Below are 12,681 nucleotides of genomic sequence, written 5' to 3' on the forward strand. Positions count from 1 at the left end.
AAGAGGGCTAATATAGTAGTAATGAGTTTTTTTGTCTTTTGTTTGTTTATTTTGAGATGGCGTTTCACTCTTGTTGCCCAGGCTGGAGTGCAATGGAGTGATCTTGGGTCACCACAACCTCCACCTCCCAGGTTCAAGCGATTCTCCTGCTTTAGCCTCCCAGGTAGCTAGGATTACAGGAATGCGCCACCACGACTGGCTAATTTTGTATTTTTAGTAGAGACGGGGTTTCTCCATGTTGGTCAGACTGGTCTCAAACTCCCAACTTAAGGTGATCCACACGCCTCGGCCTCCCAAAGTGCTGGGATTATAGGCGTGAGCTACCATGCCCAGCCTATATTGGTAATGTAATACAAATAGTCTTTAAAGCAAAAATGATTAGTAGAGATTACTAGAGATCAATATTGACAGAAAAATCAATTCACCGGAAAGATATAACAATTCTAAATGTGTATAACATAGCTTCAATGTACACAAAACAAAAGTCCACTGTCAATAGTTAAAGAATTTTAACTCCTTTCATTTAGTAATTGATAGATTAAGCAAACAAAGTGTCAGGAAATAGGAGATTTGAACAATACTGTATAATTGAAATCTTGACTTAATGGACATGTGTAGAGTCCAACAAGTGGAGACTATACTTTTTTCCCATGAATAAACATTTATATAAATTGACCATATTCTAGGTCATAAAATTCATGAAAATTTCAAGGACTAATTTTTATTTACTCCACAATTAATTACTGAGTACTACATGCCAGGCACTTAGCTAGGAATATGGCAAAGGGCAAAACAGACCAAAAAAAAAAAGTTTGTATATTTGCCCCTGCCTAAATCTCATGTTGAAGTGTAATCCCCATTGTTGGAGGTGGGGCTTGGTAGGAGGTATTTGGATCATGGGGTGGATTATTTATGGCTTGATGCTCCCTGTGATAGTGAGTTCACAAGGACAGCACCAAACCATAAGGGATCCACCCTCATGACCCAAATGACCATATGTGGTTGGTTAAACATGGGTGGCTCTCCCTCCTCTTGCTCCCGTTCTTGCCATGTGAGATGCCGGCTCCCCCTTTGCCTTCTGCCATGAGTGAAAGCTTCCTGAGACCTCACCAGAAGCTGAGCAATTGCTAGCACCATGCTACCTGTACAGGCTGCAGAACCATGAGCCAATTAAACCTCTTTTCTTTATAAATTTCCCAGTGTCAGGTATTTCTTTATAGCAATGCAAGAATGGCCTAACACAATAAATAAGTGGGTAAAATACATAATATGTCAGATAATGATACATGCCATGAAAGAAAACATGCAGGGACAGAGCTAGGAAGTATTGGATGAGGGGTGAGTGGACTGCAGTTTTAAATAAGATTGCCAGATTTCTTAAATTTTACTCCTAAGGGCCGGGCGCGGTGGCTCACGCTTGTAATCCCAGCACTTTGGGAGGCCGAGGCGGGCAGATAACAAGGTCAGGAGATCGAGACCACAGTGAAACCCCGTCTCTACCAAAAATATAAAAAATTAGCCGGGCATGGTGGCGGGTGCCTGTAGTCCCAGCTACTCGGAGAGGCTGAGGCAGGAGAATGGCGTGAACCCGCGAGGTGGTGCTTGCAGTGAGCCGAGATCATGCCACTGCACTCCAGCCTGGGTAACAGAGCAAGACTCCGTTTCAAAAAAAAAAAAAAAAAAATTTTACTCCTAAGGTAAATTCTCTTGTTCTCCCTCATTCATCTCACCCTAGCCTTGGCCTTGGCCCTGGAAAATACAAATTGTTATGAAAAAGGTTTTTTTGGAGTGGAGGCTTGTTTTACAAAATAAAGAATCATACTATTAAAAAAAAAAGATTGCCAGGGAAGGCCTCACTAAAAAGACAAAATATTAGTTAAATTCCAGCAGTTTGGCTGGAGCAGTGAATGAGAAGGAGAGGAATGAGACAATGGGTCAGAGAGGCAGCAAGTGGCCAGGTCATACAGGGCTTTGTAGATTATTGTAAGGAATTGAGAGTATTCTCTTGAATAATAGGGGAACTCAATAGATGATTTGAAACTACCTAGTGAATGGATAACTCAGATCCTGCGTTGAGAATTGTCCTTAGAAGGTCAAGGAGAAGGAGACCTGTTGGGAAGCTATTGCAGTAATTGAGTAAGCAATGGTGGCCAATTACAGATTGGTAGCAAAAGGAATGAAGATAAGAGTGGTGGATTTTCAACATATTAAAGGTTTTGACAACAGGATTTTCTAACAGATTGGACAAAGAATATAATAGAGAAGTCAAGCATGACTTCAAGTGTTTTGACCTGAGCAACTGGAAAAACAGAGTTGTTACTGACAAGATTGATAAGACTCCAGAAAGAACAGGTGTGTGGGAAAAGATCAGGAGTTTGGTTTTGGAAATGTTGAGTTTGAGTGAGAAATTCAGAAGTGAGTTCTGAGACAGGGCTATGAAGGGAAATACATATATTTAAAATGTTTTTCTTGGAAAAGAAGAAAGACTCAATATTAATGAGCCACGAAATTTTTAAAACTTGCAAAAAATATCAGTAAAATAAATCTGAAGAAAGAAGGAAGGAAATAAAGATATGTTTAGAAATAAATGTAACAAAAACCAAAATTATAAAATAGGATTAATAAAGCTAAACATTTCTTCTTTGACAAGATTAGTCAAACAGAAAAAAAGCAAAGAGAATACAATGAACAATTTATGACAACAAATGTGAAAAATGGGGAAAACTGAAAATTTCTTAGGCAAATAAAAACCAAAACTGACTAAAAAAGAAATAGAAGATTTAAATAGTCCTATACACATGAAAGAAATTGGTAATTAATGTTTCTCCTATAAAGTAAACCACAGTCCCAAGATGTTTTTTTCAAGTGAGGTTCCATTGCTATATTCACACAACTCTTTTCTATGTTGTTTTTTTTTCAGTCCTTTTTATCAAATGCATTTTTTACGTAGTTGTAATCATTGAATACATGAAATTTTAACATCTTTAAAAAATCCTAAGAAGTTTGATTCATTATGATGGCATTCCAAGACTTGTACTCTTTGGTATGGGAGTTGAATTTAAAGGTTAAGCCTAGAATGGTCTGCACACATCTGAACAGACCCTTGGTTAGGCAAAGGATGAAAAGGCAAAAGGAGAAATAAGCAGGAGGGAACAATAGCAAAACCTCAAGTCTTTTAACTGGAAGCACCTAGAAAAATGTGATTTTATAGATGAAGGAGCTGGTTTTTATGTGGGCATGGTTAGGGCCATTTAGGAGGGAATACCATGGGTATAGGGGTTCTTTAGATTCCTGCCAAGGGATAAGGGTTCCTTTACCATAATGGCAATTTGAAGAAAAGTTGTTATACTAATCAGTAAATTAGGATACCAAATAAAATTGACAGAATACAGGTATAAATAACTCGATGGTCATTACATGAACAAATTTTATATACCTTGTTTTTCTTCCTTAAAGCTCCCGTTTCATAGCTAATTGGGTGTGTGAGTGAGGGGTGTGGCCCAAAGCATCCATGCTGTTTTTCATCTGGCAGTCTGGTTTCCTTTAACAGCATTGCCTCCTAAATATAGCAATAGCAGTAAAGGAAGTCCTTACATTTTGTTTATGTTTTTCATGTTCTAAATTATGAATGATATTTTGTCTAAAAATCGAATGGGTAAAAACTGCAGTGTTAAAAAGGGAATATCATGATTATGTAAGAAGCTACCCTAATACCCACTCTGTTCTATTTGCATGCTGTGATAACCTTAACAACTCTTTTTTCTGGTGTGAGAGAAATAGACTGGATTCATTGTACAGATAGAGGTAAGAGTGGGGATAGTCTGCTTATTAGGCGTGACACTGAACAAATGAATCTTAAGACTTTTCTTCACCCTAGACATTAGTTATTTTTTTCATTTGGGAGGTACAAAATGTGTTTTCTGCCCAAATTCTAGTTGAGGTATCTGTTCAGGATTATTTATTACTCTCATTTTCTTTTGCTTGCAACTCCTCACTGTCTTCTCTGGTACTTTTATTCAGTGAGTGAGGACCTGGGTAGAAGGCCACTTTTATAAGAGAGCGAACTGCATCTGCAGATCCACCATACTCCTGATCAAGACAGTTGTTGACCTCAAACTCCAGACTGTCCCCTGCTGATGACCTCATCGTGCTTCTTGTCAGCAAGCTTGGCTGTCTTTAGTTTGGCAAGGATTAAAAGACATACAGTGCCTACATTCACTGTATTAAGTAACTGGCCTTTATGGACATTTGATTATAGCACCAGCAGAAATTAGTATGTACTAGAGATGGCTACAGACACTTCTATTACAAAGCTGCAGTTGTATTAAAGCTGTGGGATGAGGACAGCCTTTACCAACATGGTCAAAATCAAAGATTTTTTTTTTTTCACCATGTAGTGAAGGGCATACATAGTATGTGCAACTGCAGCTATTAAGAGAGATATGATGATTTTTGGCTGTTTACATTCATGAATACTTTATAAAATATAAGAAAAATTTTGTTAGATATTCTACTCTATTGAAGTCTGAAAAGAAACATGCAGAGAAAATATAATCAAGAATTTATTTGGCAGATTTATAACATCTGCAGAGCTCATAGCTCAAGGAAAGAGCATAACACATAAAATATGAACATCAATAAATGTTCAGAATTTGTCACTGCATGTGAAATATATTTGTATTTCCTTTTGTTTAATGCAATGTAGATACAACCTTAATAATCCTTTGCACTTTTATTACATATTTAAACTTAACAGAACTTGCCAGGTGTATGCCTGTAGTTCCAGCTACTTAAAAGGCTGAGGCAGGAGGATTGCTTGAGTCCTTTTTTTTTTTTTCAATTAAAAAAATAAAATTGGCCGGGCGTGGTGGCTCACGCCTATAATCCCAGCACTTTGAGAGGCCGAGGTGAGTGGATCACCTGAGGTCGGGAGTTCAAGACCAGCCTCACCAACATGGTGAAACCCTGTCTCTACTAAAAATACAAAAATTAGCCAGGCGTGGTGGCGTGCGCCTGTAATCCCAGCTACTCAGGAGGTTGAGGCAGGAGAATCACTTGAACCTGGGAGGTGGAGGCTGCAGTGAGCCAATATTGCGCCACTGCACTCTAGCCTGGGTGACAGAGTGAGACACTGTCTTAAAAAAAATAAATAAATAAATAAAAACAAAATAAAAATAAACTTAGTAGAACTCAAAAAACTATGGACAGGTGATGTAATCTTTTTCTATTTCTAGTAAGTGAAAAAGTCTACTTTTTGTAGCTATTGAGGCTGTAACCCCATGCTTGGTGTAATTTAGGATTAGTGGCCAGTGATCAGTATCAGAATATTCCAATTTATACATGTATTATCTCAGTAGCTATTTTGGCCACAATATTACACTGTTTAGTCTTGATTTCTTTGTTTGATCCACTCTGTAAATGTTTCTGAATATTCTCATCTAGTCCCTCCTCATCTTATCAGTTTTATGCATTTTATTTCCAGTGACTCACAGGTACTTTTAAAGAACTTTAATCTTTTCCGACTACGTGTACTAGGTGATTAAGGTCACTATGAATTCTGACCTGGTCCTTCTCCTTTCTTCCATCTTGTCTTGTCATGAAAACACTGTACTAAGATCTGCAACACAGTTGGAAGACAGACATACATTTAGTTAATTTCCCAAGTTCCTGTTCTTATAGTTAAAATTATTCAGACACTGCATCCAGATAACTGACATTTATCATTAGAACATATTTCATTCTTAAATTAGAGCCGTGACTTAGGGCTGCTTGCATTGACTCTGTGTAGTCATCCTGATAGTTTTGCTCACTAGAACATGGCTTTTCTGTTAAGTTTGAATGATCATCACAGTGAAAGACCTACAGCTGGAATGGAAGAAAAGCTGCAGAAAATTATTGAAATAAAAGATGGGATTTGGACCACTGGGGCTTGAGCAAAAGAAGTGTGAAACAACAGGTGCCATGGGATGTTATCTACATTTTTAAATTAACATCTGTTTTTAGCTGAAAGCAATTTGCAGAGAATGCACCACATGCCTTTATTCAGAGCTAAACACCAACTACTGAGACGCAGCTAAGTAGTAAGGGGTTAGTAAAATATGAAGATTTTCCTTGGGAGGAAAGAATAATGGAGATTACTCACTGGATATAGACGTCTAAGAGAAATCTCTGTTAAACCTATGTTTGGCATAAGGTATGGTAGCAGTTTAAGAATTTTTTCATGTTGGGAAAATTGAAAGAATCTAGAGAATTGAAAAAAAATAAAAGCCAACAAGGGTTTGTGGAAGGGAGTCAAAGTAGTCTTCTTGATTAGCTTTTGTCAGATAGTGAAATATGTACTAGTTGAGACTAACTGTACAATATTGGTGCTTAAGTTTCTCTGCATAACCACTGCATAACTGAAGTGATAACGAGACACAGACTTCCATTATTCAGCCTAAAATTGAATTCAAAGCTAAGGTTTGGTTTGGTTTGTACTGTTTAGAGGAAAAATGGTTCTTAGAAATGTTTTAATAGATACTTCTTTTTAACATATACATAAAGCTGCTAGTCTGACTCTCCTAAGAAATGTTATTTTATAAAGTACAATTTTTTTTTTTTTTAGATGGAGTCTTGCCTTGTTGCCCAGGCTGGAGTGCAGTGACGCGATTGCGGTTCACTGCCACCTCCACCTCCTGGGTTCAAACGATTCTTCTGCCTCAGCCTCCCGAGTAGCCGAGACCACTGGCATGTCCCACCACACCCGGCTAATTTTTGTTGTTTTTAGTAGAGATGGGATTTCACCATGTTGGCCAGGCTGGTCTTGAACTCCTGACCTCGTGATCCACCCACCTCGGCCTCCCAAAGTGCTGGGATTACAGGCATGAGCCACCGTGCCCGGCCATAAAGTACAATTTTTAAAAATCATGGAATTCACTTGTCAAGGGGTATTTTAGTTGTGGCCAGTTTGGAGCTATTACAAATAAAACTTCCATGAACATTTATGTACAGGTTTTTATATGGATGTGATTTCATTTCTCTGAAATAAATGCCTAAGAGGGTGATTGCTAAGTCTGGTGCTAGGCCATGTATAGTTAGTTCTATAGGAAACTGCCATACTGTTTTCCAGAATGTCTGTGTCATTTTGCATTCCCACTAACAATGTGTGAGAGATCTGGTTTCTCCTAGCATTGCCATTTTTTATTTTAGCTATTATAATAGATGTGTAATGATATCTCATTGGGGTTTTCATTTGCATTTTCCTGATGGCTAATGATATTGAACATCTTTTCATGTACTTATGTTCTATCTTTATGCTCTCTGGTGAAATATCTTTTCATGTCCGTTGCCTATTTTCTAATTGAATTGTTTGAACATATGCTTCTAAAAAAGTTTATGGATTTTTCCTTGGAAATGCAAGGTTGCATGTCTTAAGCATGAGAGAAATATTGCAAGACAATTTGATGATATTATAGATGTTTAAATGTAGATGTAGGAACTAGAATGTTGTGATTGGATTATGGTAAGACTCAAATATTGGCAAAGTAGTATTGAGATACAAACATCCAAGGGAGGGAGAAGGAAAAAGAAGGTAAGGGAATGAGGGAAAGTGGAAAGAGGAAGGAAGGGAGGGAAGGAGAGAGAGAGTGCAAGGACAGGGAGAAGAGGTAGGTATATATAGAAATAAGAAAGGGGATAAGTAAGGGAGAGAGTGGATCCAGGGAAGAAAATGAAATATGTCAAGTCTAAGTATAACCTAGGAACAAGGGCTTTTGTCAGGGACTAGAAAGTATTTATGGGACTAATGGGCAGTGAGATTGGGTAGTCTGTATAGAAATTTTGGGGATTTAAAAAATGAGTTATACTCTGTGATAGTGGAAAAGAATTTGACTTCCTTTAAATTGCATCTATGCTGACTGTTAGTGGTAGAGTTAAGAGAGCATTGGAGGCCATCCTGGTGGCTCACACCTGTAATCCCAGAACTTTGGAAGCCAAGGTGGGAAGACTGCTTGAGGCAACTAGTTCAAGACCAGCTGATGCAACAAAGTGAGACCCCATCTCTACAAAAAATAAAATAATTAGCCAGGTGTGATGGTGCACACCTGTAGTCCCAGCTACTCGTGAGGCTGAGGTGGGAGGGTCACTTGAGCATGAGGCTGCAGTGAGCTGTCACTGCACCTGCACTGCAGCTTGAGTAACAGCAAGACCCTGTCTCTACCAAAGAGTAAGAGATCTTTGACAAGCTACGTATCTATATACTGGGAAATCAAATCATCTGAATCTCCTGTATTTCTGGAGTGTTGTATCCAATAAGACAATTACTAGAAAACATTTTTAAATCTGTAAAGTGTTCTGTAAATAAAAGCTGTGAGTGCTAGTTAAAAAAAAACAGGAATATAGTAACAGGACTGAAATATTATAAGAATGCAAATACAACCATGATTTTTTTTCTTTTTTAAAAAACTTTTAGGTTCAGGGATGCACGTGAAGGTTTGTTACATACATAAACATGTGTCATGATGGTTGTTGTACAGATTATTTCATTACCTAGGTATTAAGCCTAGTACTGAATAATTAGCTTTTCTACTCCTCTCCTTCTCCCACCTCCACCCTCAAGTAGACCCCAGTTCATATGTTTGTATCATTTAGCTCCCACTTATAGGTGAGAACATGCAGTATTTGATTTTCTGTTACTACGTTAGTTTGCTAAGTATAATAGCCTCCAGCTCCATCCATGTCACTGCCAAAGACATGACCTCATTCTTTTTTATGGCTGCAGAGTATTCCATGGTGTATATGTACCACATTTTCTTTATCCTGTCTGTCACTGATTGGCATTTAGGTTGATTCTATGTCTTTACTGCTATGAATAGTGCTCCAATGAACATTTGCATGCATGTGTCTTTATGGTAGAATGATTTATATTCCTCTGAGTATATACCCAGTAATGAGATTGCTGAGTCAAATGCTAGTTCTGCTTTTAGCTCTTGGAGGAATCGCCAAACTGCTTTCCACAGTGGTTGACTAAATTAACACTCCCACCCACAGTGTATAAGCATTCTCTTTTCTCTGCAACCTTGCCAGCATCTGTTGTTTCTTGACTTTTTAATAATAGCCATTCTGACTGTGAGATGGTATCTCATTGTACTTTTGATTTCCATTTCTCTAATCAGTGATACTGAGCTTTTTTTCATATGCTTCTTGGCTGCATGTATATCTTCTTTTGAGGAGTGTCTGTTCATGTCCTTTGCCCACTTTTTAATGGAGTTGTTTTTCTCTTGTAAATTTAAGTTCCTTATAGATGCTAGATATTAGACCTTTGTCAGATGCATAGTTTGCAAATATTTTCTCCTATTGTGTAGGTTGTCTGTTTACTCTGTTGATGGTTTCTTTTGCTGTACAGAGGCTCTTAAGTTTAATTAGATCCTACTTGTCAATTTTTGCTTTTGTTGCAGTTGCTTTTGGTGTCTTTGTCATGAAATCTTTGCCTGTTCTTATGTCTATAATAGTATTGCCTAGGTTGTCTTCCATGGTTTTTATAGTTTTGGGTTTTACATTTAAGTCTTTAATCCATCTTGAGTTGATTTTTGTATGGTATAAAGAAGACCTCTAGCTTCAATCTTCTGCATATAGCTAGCCAGTTATCCTAGCACCATTTATTGCTTGTATTTGTATTCAAGCAATACAAATTTGTATTCCTCATTGCTTGTATTTGTCCTTTGTTGAAGGTTAGATGGTTGTGGATGTGTGGCCTTATTTCTGGCCTCTCTCTTCTGTTTCATTGGCCTATGTGTCTGTTTTTGTACCAGTACCATGCTGTTTTAGTTACTATAGCCCTGTAGTATACTTTGAAGTTGGATAACATGATGTCTCCAGCTTTGTTCTTTTTGCTTAGGGTTGCCTTTCAATGTGGGCATTTAGTGCTATGAAATTCCTTCTTAACACTGCCTTAGCTGTGTCCCAGAGATTCTGGTATGCTGTATCTTTGTTCTTATTATTTTCAAAGAACTTCTGGATTTCTGCCTTAATTTCATTATTTGTCCAAAAGTCATTCAGGAGCATATTTTTTAATTTCCATGTAATCGCATGGTTTTGAGTGATATTCATAATTTTGACTTCTATTTTTATTATGCTGTGGTCCAAGAGTGTGTTTGGTATGCTTTCAGTTTTTTTACATTTTTTGAGGATTATGTCCAATTATGTGGTTGATTTTAGAATATGTGCCACATGGCAATGAGAAGAATGTATATTCTGTTGTTTTTGGGTGGAGAGTTCTTTAAAGGTCTGTCACATACATTTGGTTCAATGCTGAGTTCAGGTCCTGAATATCTTTTTTCATTTTCTGCCTTGATCTGTCTAATACTGTTAGTGGAGTGTTGAAGTGTCCCACTATTATTGTGTGGGAGTCTATTTCTCTTTATAGGTATTCTAAGAGCTTGCTATGTGAATCTGAAGGCTCCTGTGTTGGGGTCATATATATCGAAGATGACCTGCCCTTTCTCTTTAGCTGTGTGTGTGTGTGTGTGTGTGTGTATATGTATTTTTGATGTTGAAGCTTTGGGGTGTGATCCAGCTGGTGGCACTTAGACTTATTGGTCAGTTGGTAGACTCTTGCTTAATGAGTGTGACTCCCCTGTGTTTGCTCACAGTTGCAGCCATTTTCCCTCTCAGTGCTCTGAATGTATAGGTGCCTTTCCCCATTGAGGGCTGGCTGTAGATCATGACTTGGCACTCCTGGGGTGCCTGCTTCAGCTCTGGAGAGATCTCAGTGTTTATGTTCCTTCCCCAACTTGGAGGCAGCAGAGGAAGGGATCTCATAGTGGTTATGGCCAAGTGTTGTTTGCTTGTCTCCTGGAGGCTCTTCTCCAGAGAGATGCAGGTCAGCAATCACTCAGTGCAATCAGCCCAGGATGGAAGGTCTGTGCTGTGGGTCCAAGCCAGGGGATCTGGTGACAAGCAGTTGGGGATGTGTGGGATTGGTGGGAGACAGACTGGCCTCTTTTTGGGTCTACTGCAGCTTGTAAGAGGTGTAGATAAGGCATTTAGGGTCTTTGCCCCTTTGTTAGTCTCAGGGTGGCAAGGGCGGTTCCACTGTAGAGGCAGTGGCAGAGAGGCTTTCATTTGCCCCTGAAGGTTCTGTTCAGGGAGTTGCTGACTTGCTACTGGCTCGATAGCTCTGGCAGGAGATGACTGGAGGCTCAGACCTGGAGGACCTGCCCAGTGAGGAGATATGAGATTGGGCAACCACATAACAGTGTGGCCACTTTTGTTTTCTTTCTTTTTTTATTATTATTATACTTTAAGTTTTAGGGTACATGTGCACAACGTGCAGGTTTGTTACATATGTATACATGTACCATGTTGTTTTGCTGCACCCATTAACTCGTCATTTAGCATTAGGTATATCTCCTAATGCTATCCCTCCTCCCTCCCCCCACCCCACAACAGTCCCCAGTGTGTGATGTTCCCCTTCCTGTGTCCATGTGTTCTCATTGTTCAGTTCCCACCTATGAGTGAGAACATGCGGTGTTTGGTTTTTTGTCCTTGCGATAGTTTGCTGAGAATGATGGTTTCCAGCTTCATCCATGTCCCTACAAAGGACATGAACTCATCATTTTTTATGGCTGCATAGTATTCCATGGTGTATATGTGCCACATTTTCTTAATCCAGTCTGTCATTGTTGGACATTGGGTTGGTTCCAAGTCTTTGCTATTGTGAATAGTGCCGCAATAAACATACCTGTGCATGTGTCTTTATAGCAGCATGATTTATAATCCTTTGGGTATACACCCAGTAATGGGATGGCTGGGTCAAATGGTATTTCTAGTTCTAGATCCCTGAGGAATCGCCACACTGACTTCCACAATGGTTGAACTAGTTTACAGTCCCACCAACAGTGTAAAAGTGTTCCTATTTCTCCACATCCTCTCCAGCACCTGTTGTTTCCTGACTTTTTAATGATGGCCATTCTCACTGGTGTGAGATGGTATCTCATGGTGGTTTTGATTTGCATTTCTCTGATGGCCAGTGATGATGAGCATTTTTTCATGTGTTTTTTGGCTGCATAAATGTCTTCTTTTGAGAGGTGTCTGTTCATATCCTTTGCCCACTTTTTGATGGGGTTGTTTTTTTCTTGTAAATTTGTTTGAGTTCATTGTAGATTCTGCATATTAGCCCTTTGTCAGATGAGTAGGTTGCAAAAATTTTCTCCCATTCTGTAGGTTGCCTGTTCACTCTGATGGTGGTTTCTTTTGCTGTGCAGAAGCTCTTTAGTTTAATTAGATCCCATTTGTCAATTTTGGCTTTTGTTGCCATTGCTTTTGGTGTTTTAGACATGAAGTCCTTGCCCATGCCTGTGTCCTGAATGGTATTGCCTAGGTTTTCTTCTAGGGTTTTTATGGTTTTAGGTCTGACATGTAAGTCTTTAATCCATCTTGAATTAATTTTTGTATAAGCTGTAAAGAAGGGATCCAGTGGTGCTGGGAAAACTGGCTAGCCATATGTAGAAAGCTGAAACTGGCCACTTTTCTATAGGGCTGCTGCAGTATTCTGGGGGCCTGCTCCCATCCCTTGTCACTTCAGATTTTCCAGTACCTGGAGGTATCACCAGGGAAGCCTGCAAAACAACAAAGATGGCAGCCTGCCTTTCCCTCTGGGAGCTTCATCCTAGGGACATACGGGGCTGTTGCCAGCCCAAAGAC

General features: G+C 39.0%; 1 protein-coding gene across 6 annotated transcripts in view; it reads left to right on the plus strand.

The window, feature by feature from the left end:
* Positions 1–12,681, plus strand: part of WDPCP (WD repeat containing planar cell polarity effector) — a 515,554-nt gene that overhangs the window by 226,411 nt on the left and 276,462 nt on the right. Inside the window, exon 13 of one of the 6 annotated variants that reach the window (XM_063617936.1) lies at positions 6,605–6,987. The exons of 4 other annotated variants lie outside the window; for them this stretch is intronic. In XM_063617936.1, coding sequence (XP_063474006.1) covers positions 6,605–6,806 — 202 coding nt within the window. In that variant the 3' untranslated portion in view covers positions 6,807–6,987. Of the gene's footprint in view, positions 1–66; positions 330–6,604; positions 6,988–12,681 lie in introns of those variants that run through there. One more of the 6 variants, XM_055241572.2, reaches the window with a different exon arrangement.

The sequence above is a fragment of the Symphalangus syndactylus genome, chromosome 14 (genome assembly GCF_028878055.3).
Source record: "Symphalangus syndactylus isolate Jambi chromosome 14, NHGRI_mSymSyn1-v2.1_pri, whole genome shotgun sequence".
NCBI lineage: Eukaryota > Metazoa > Chordata > Mammalia > Primates > Hylobatidae > Symphalangus > Symphalangus syndactylus.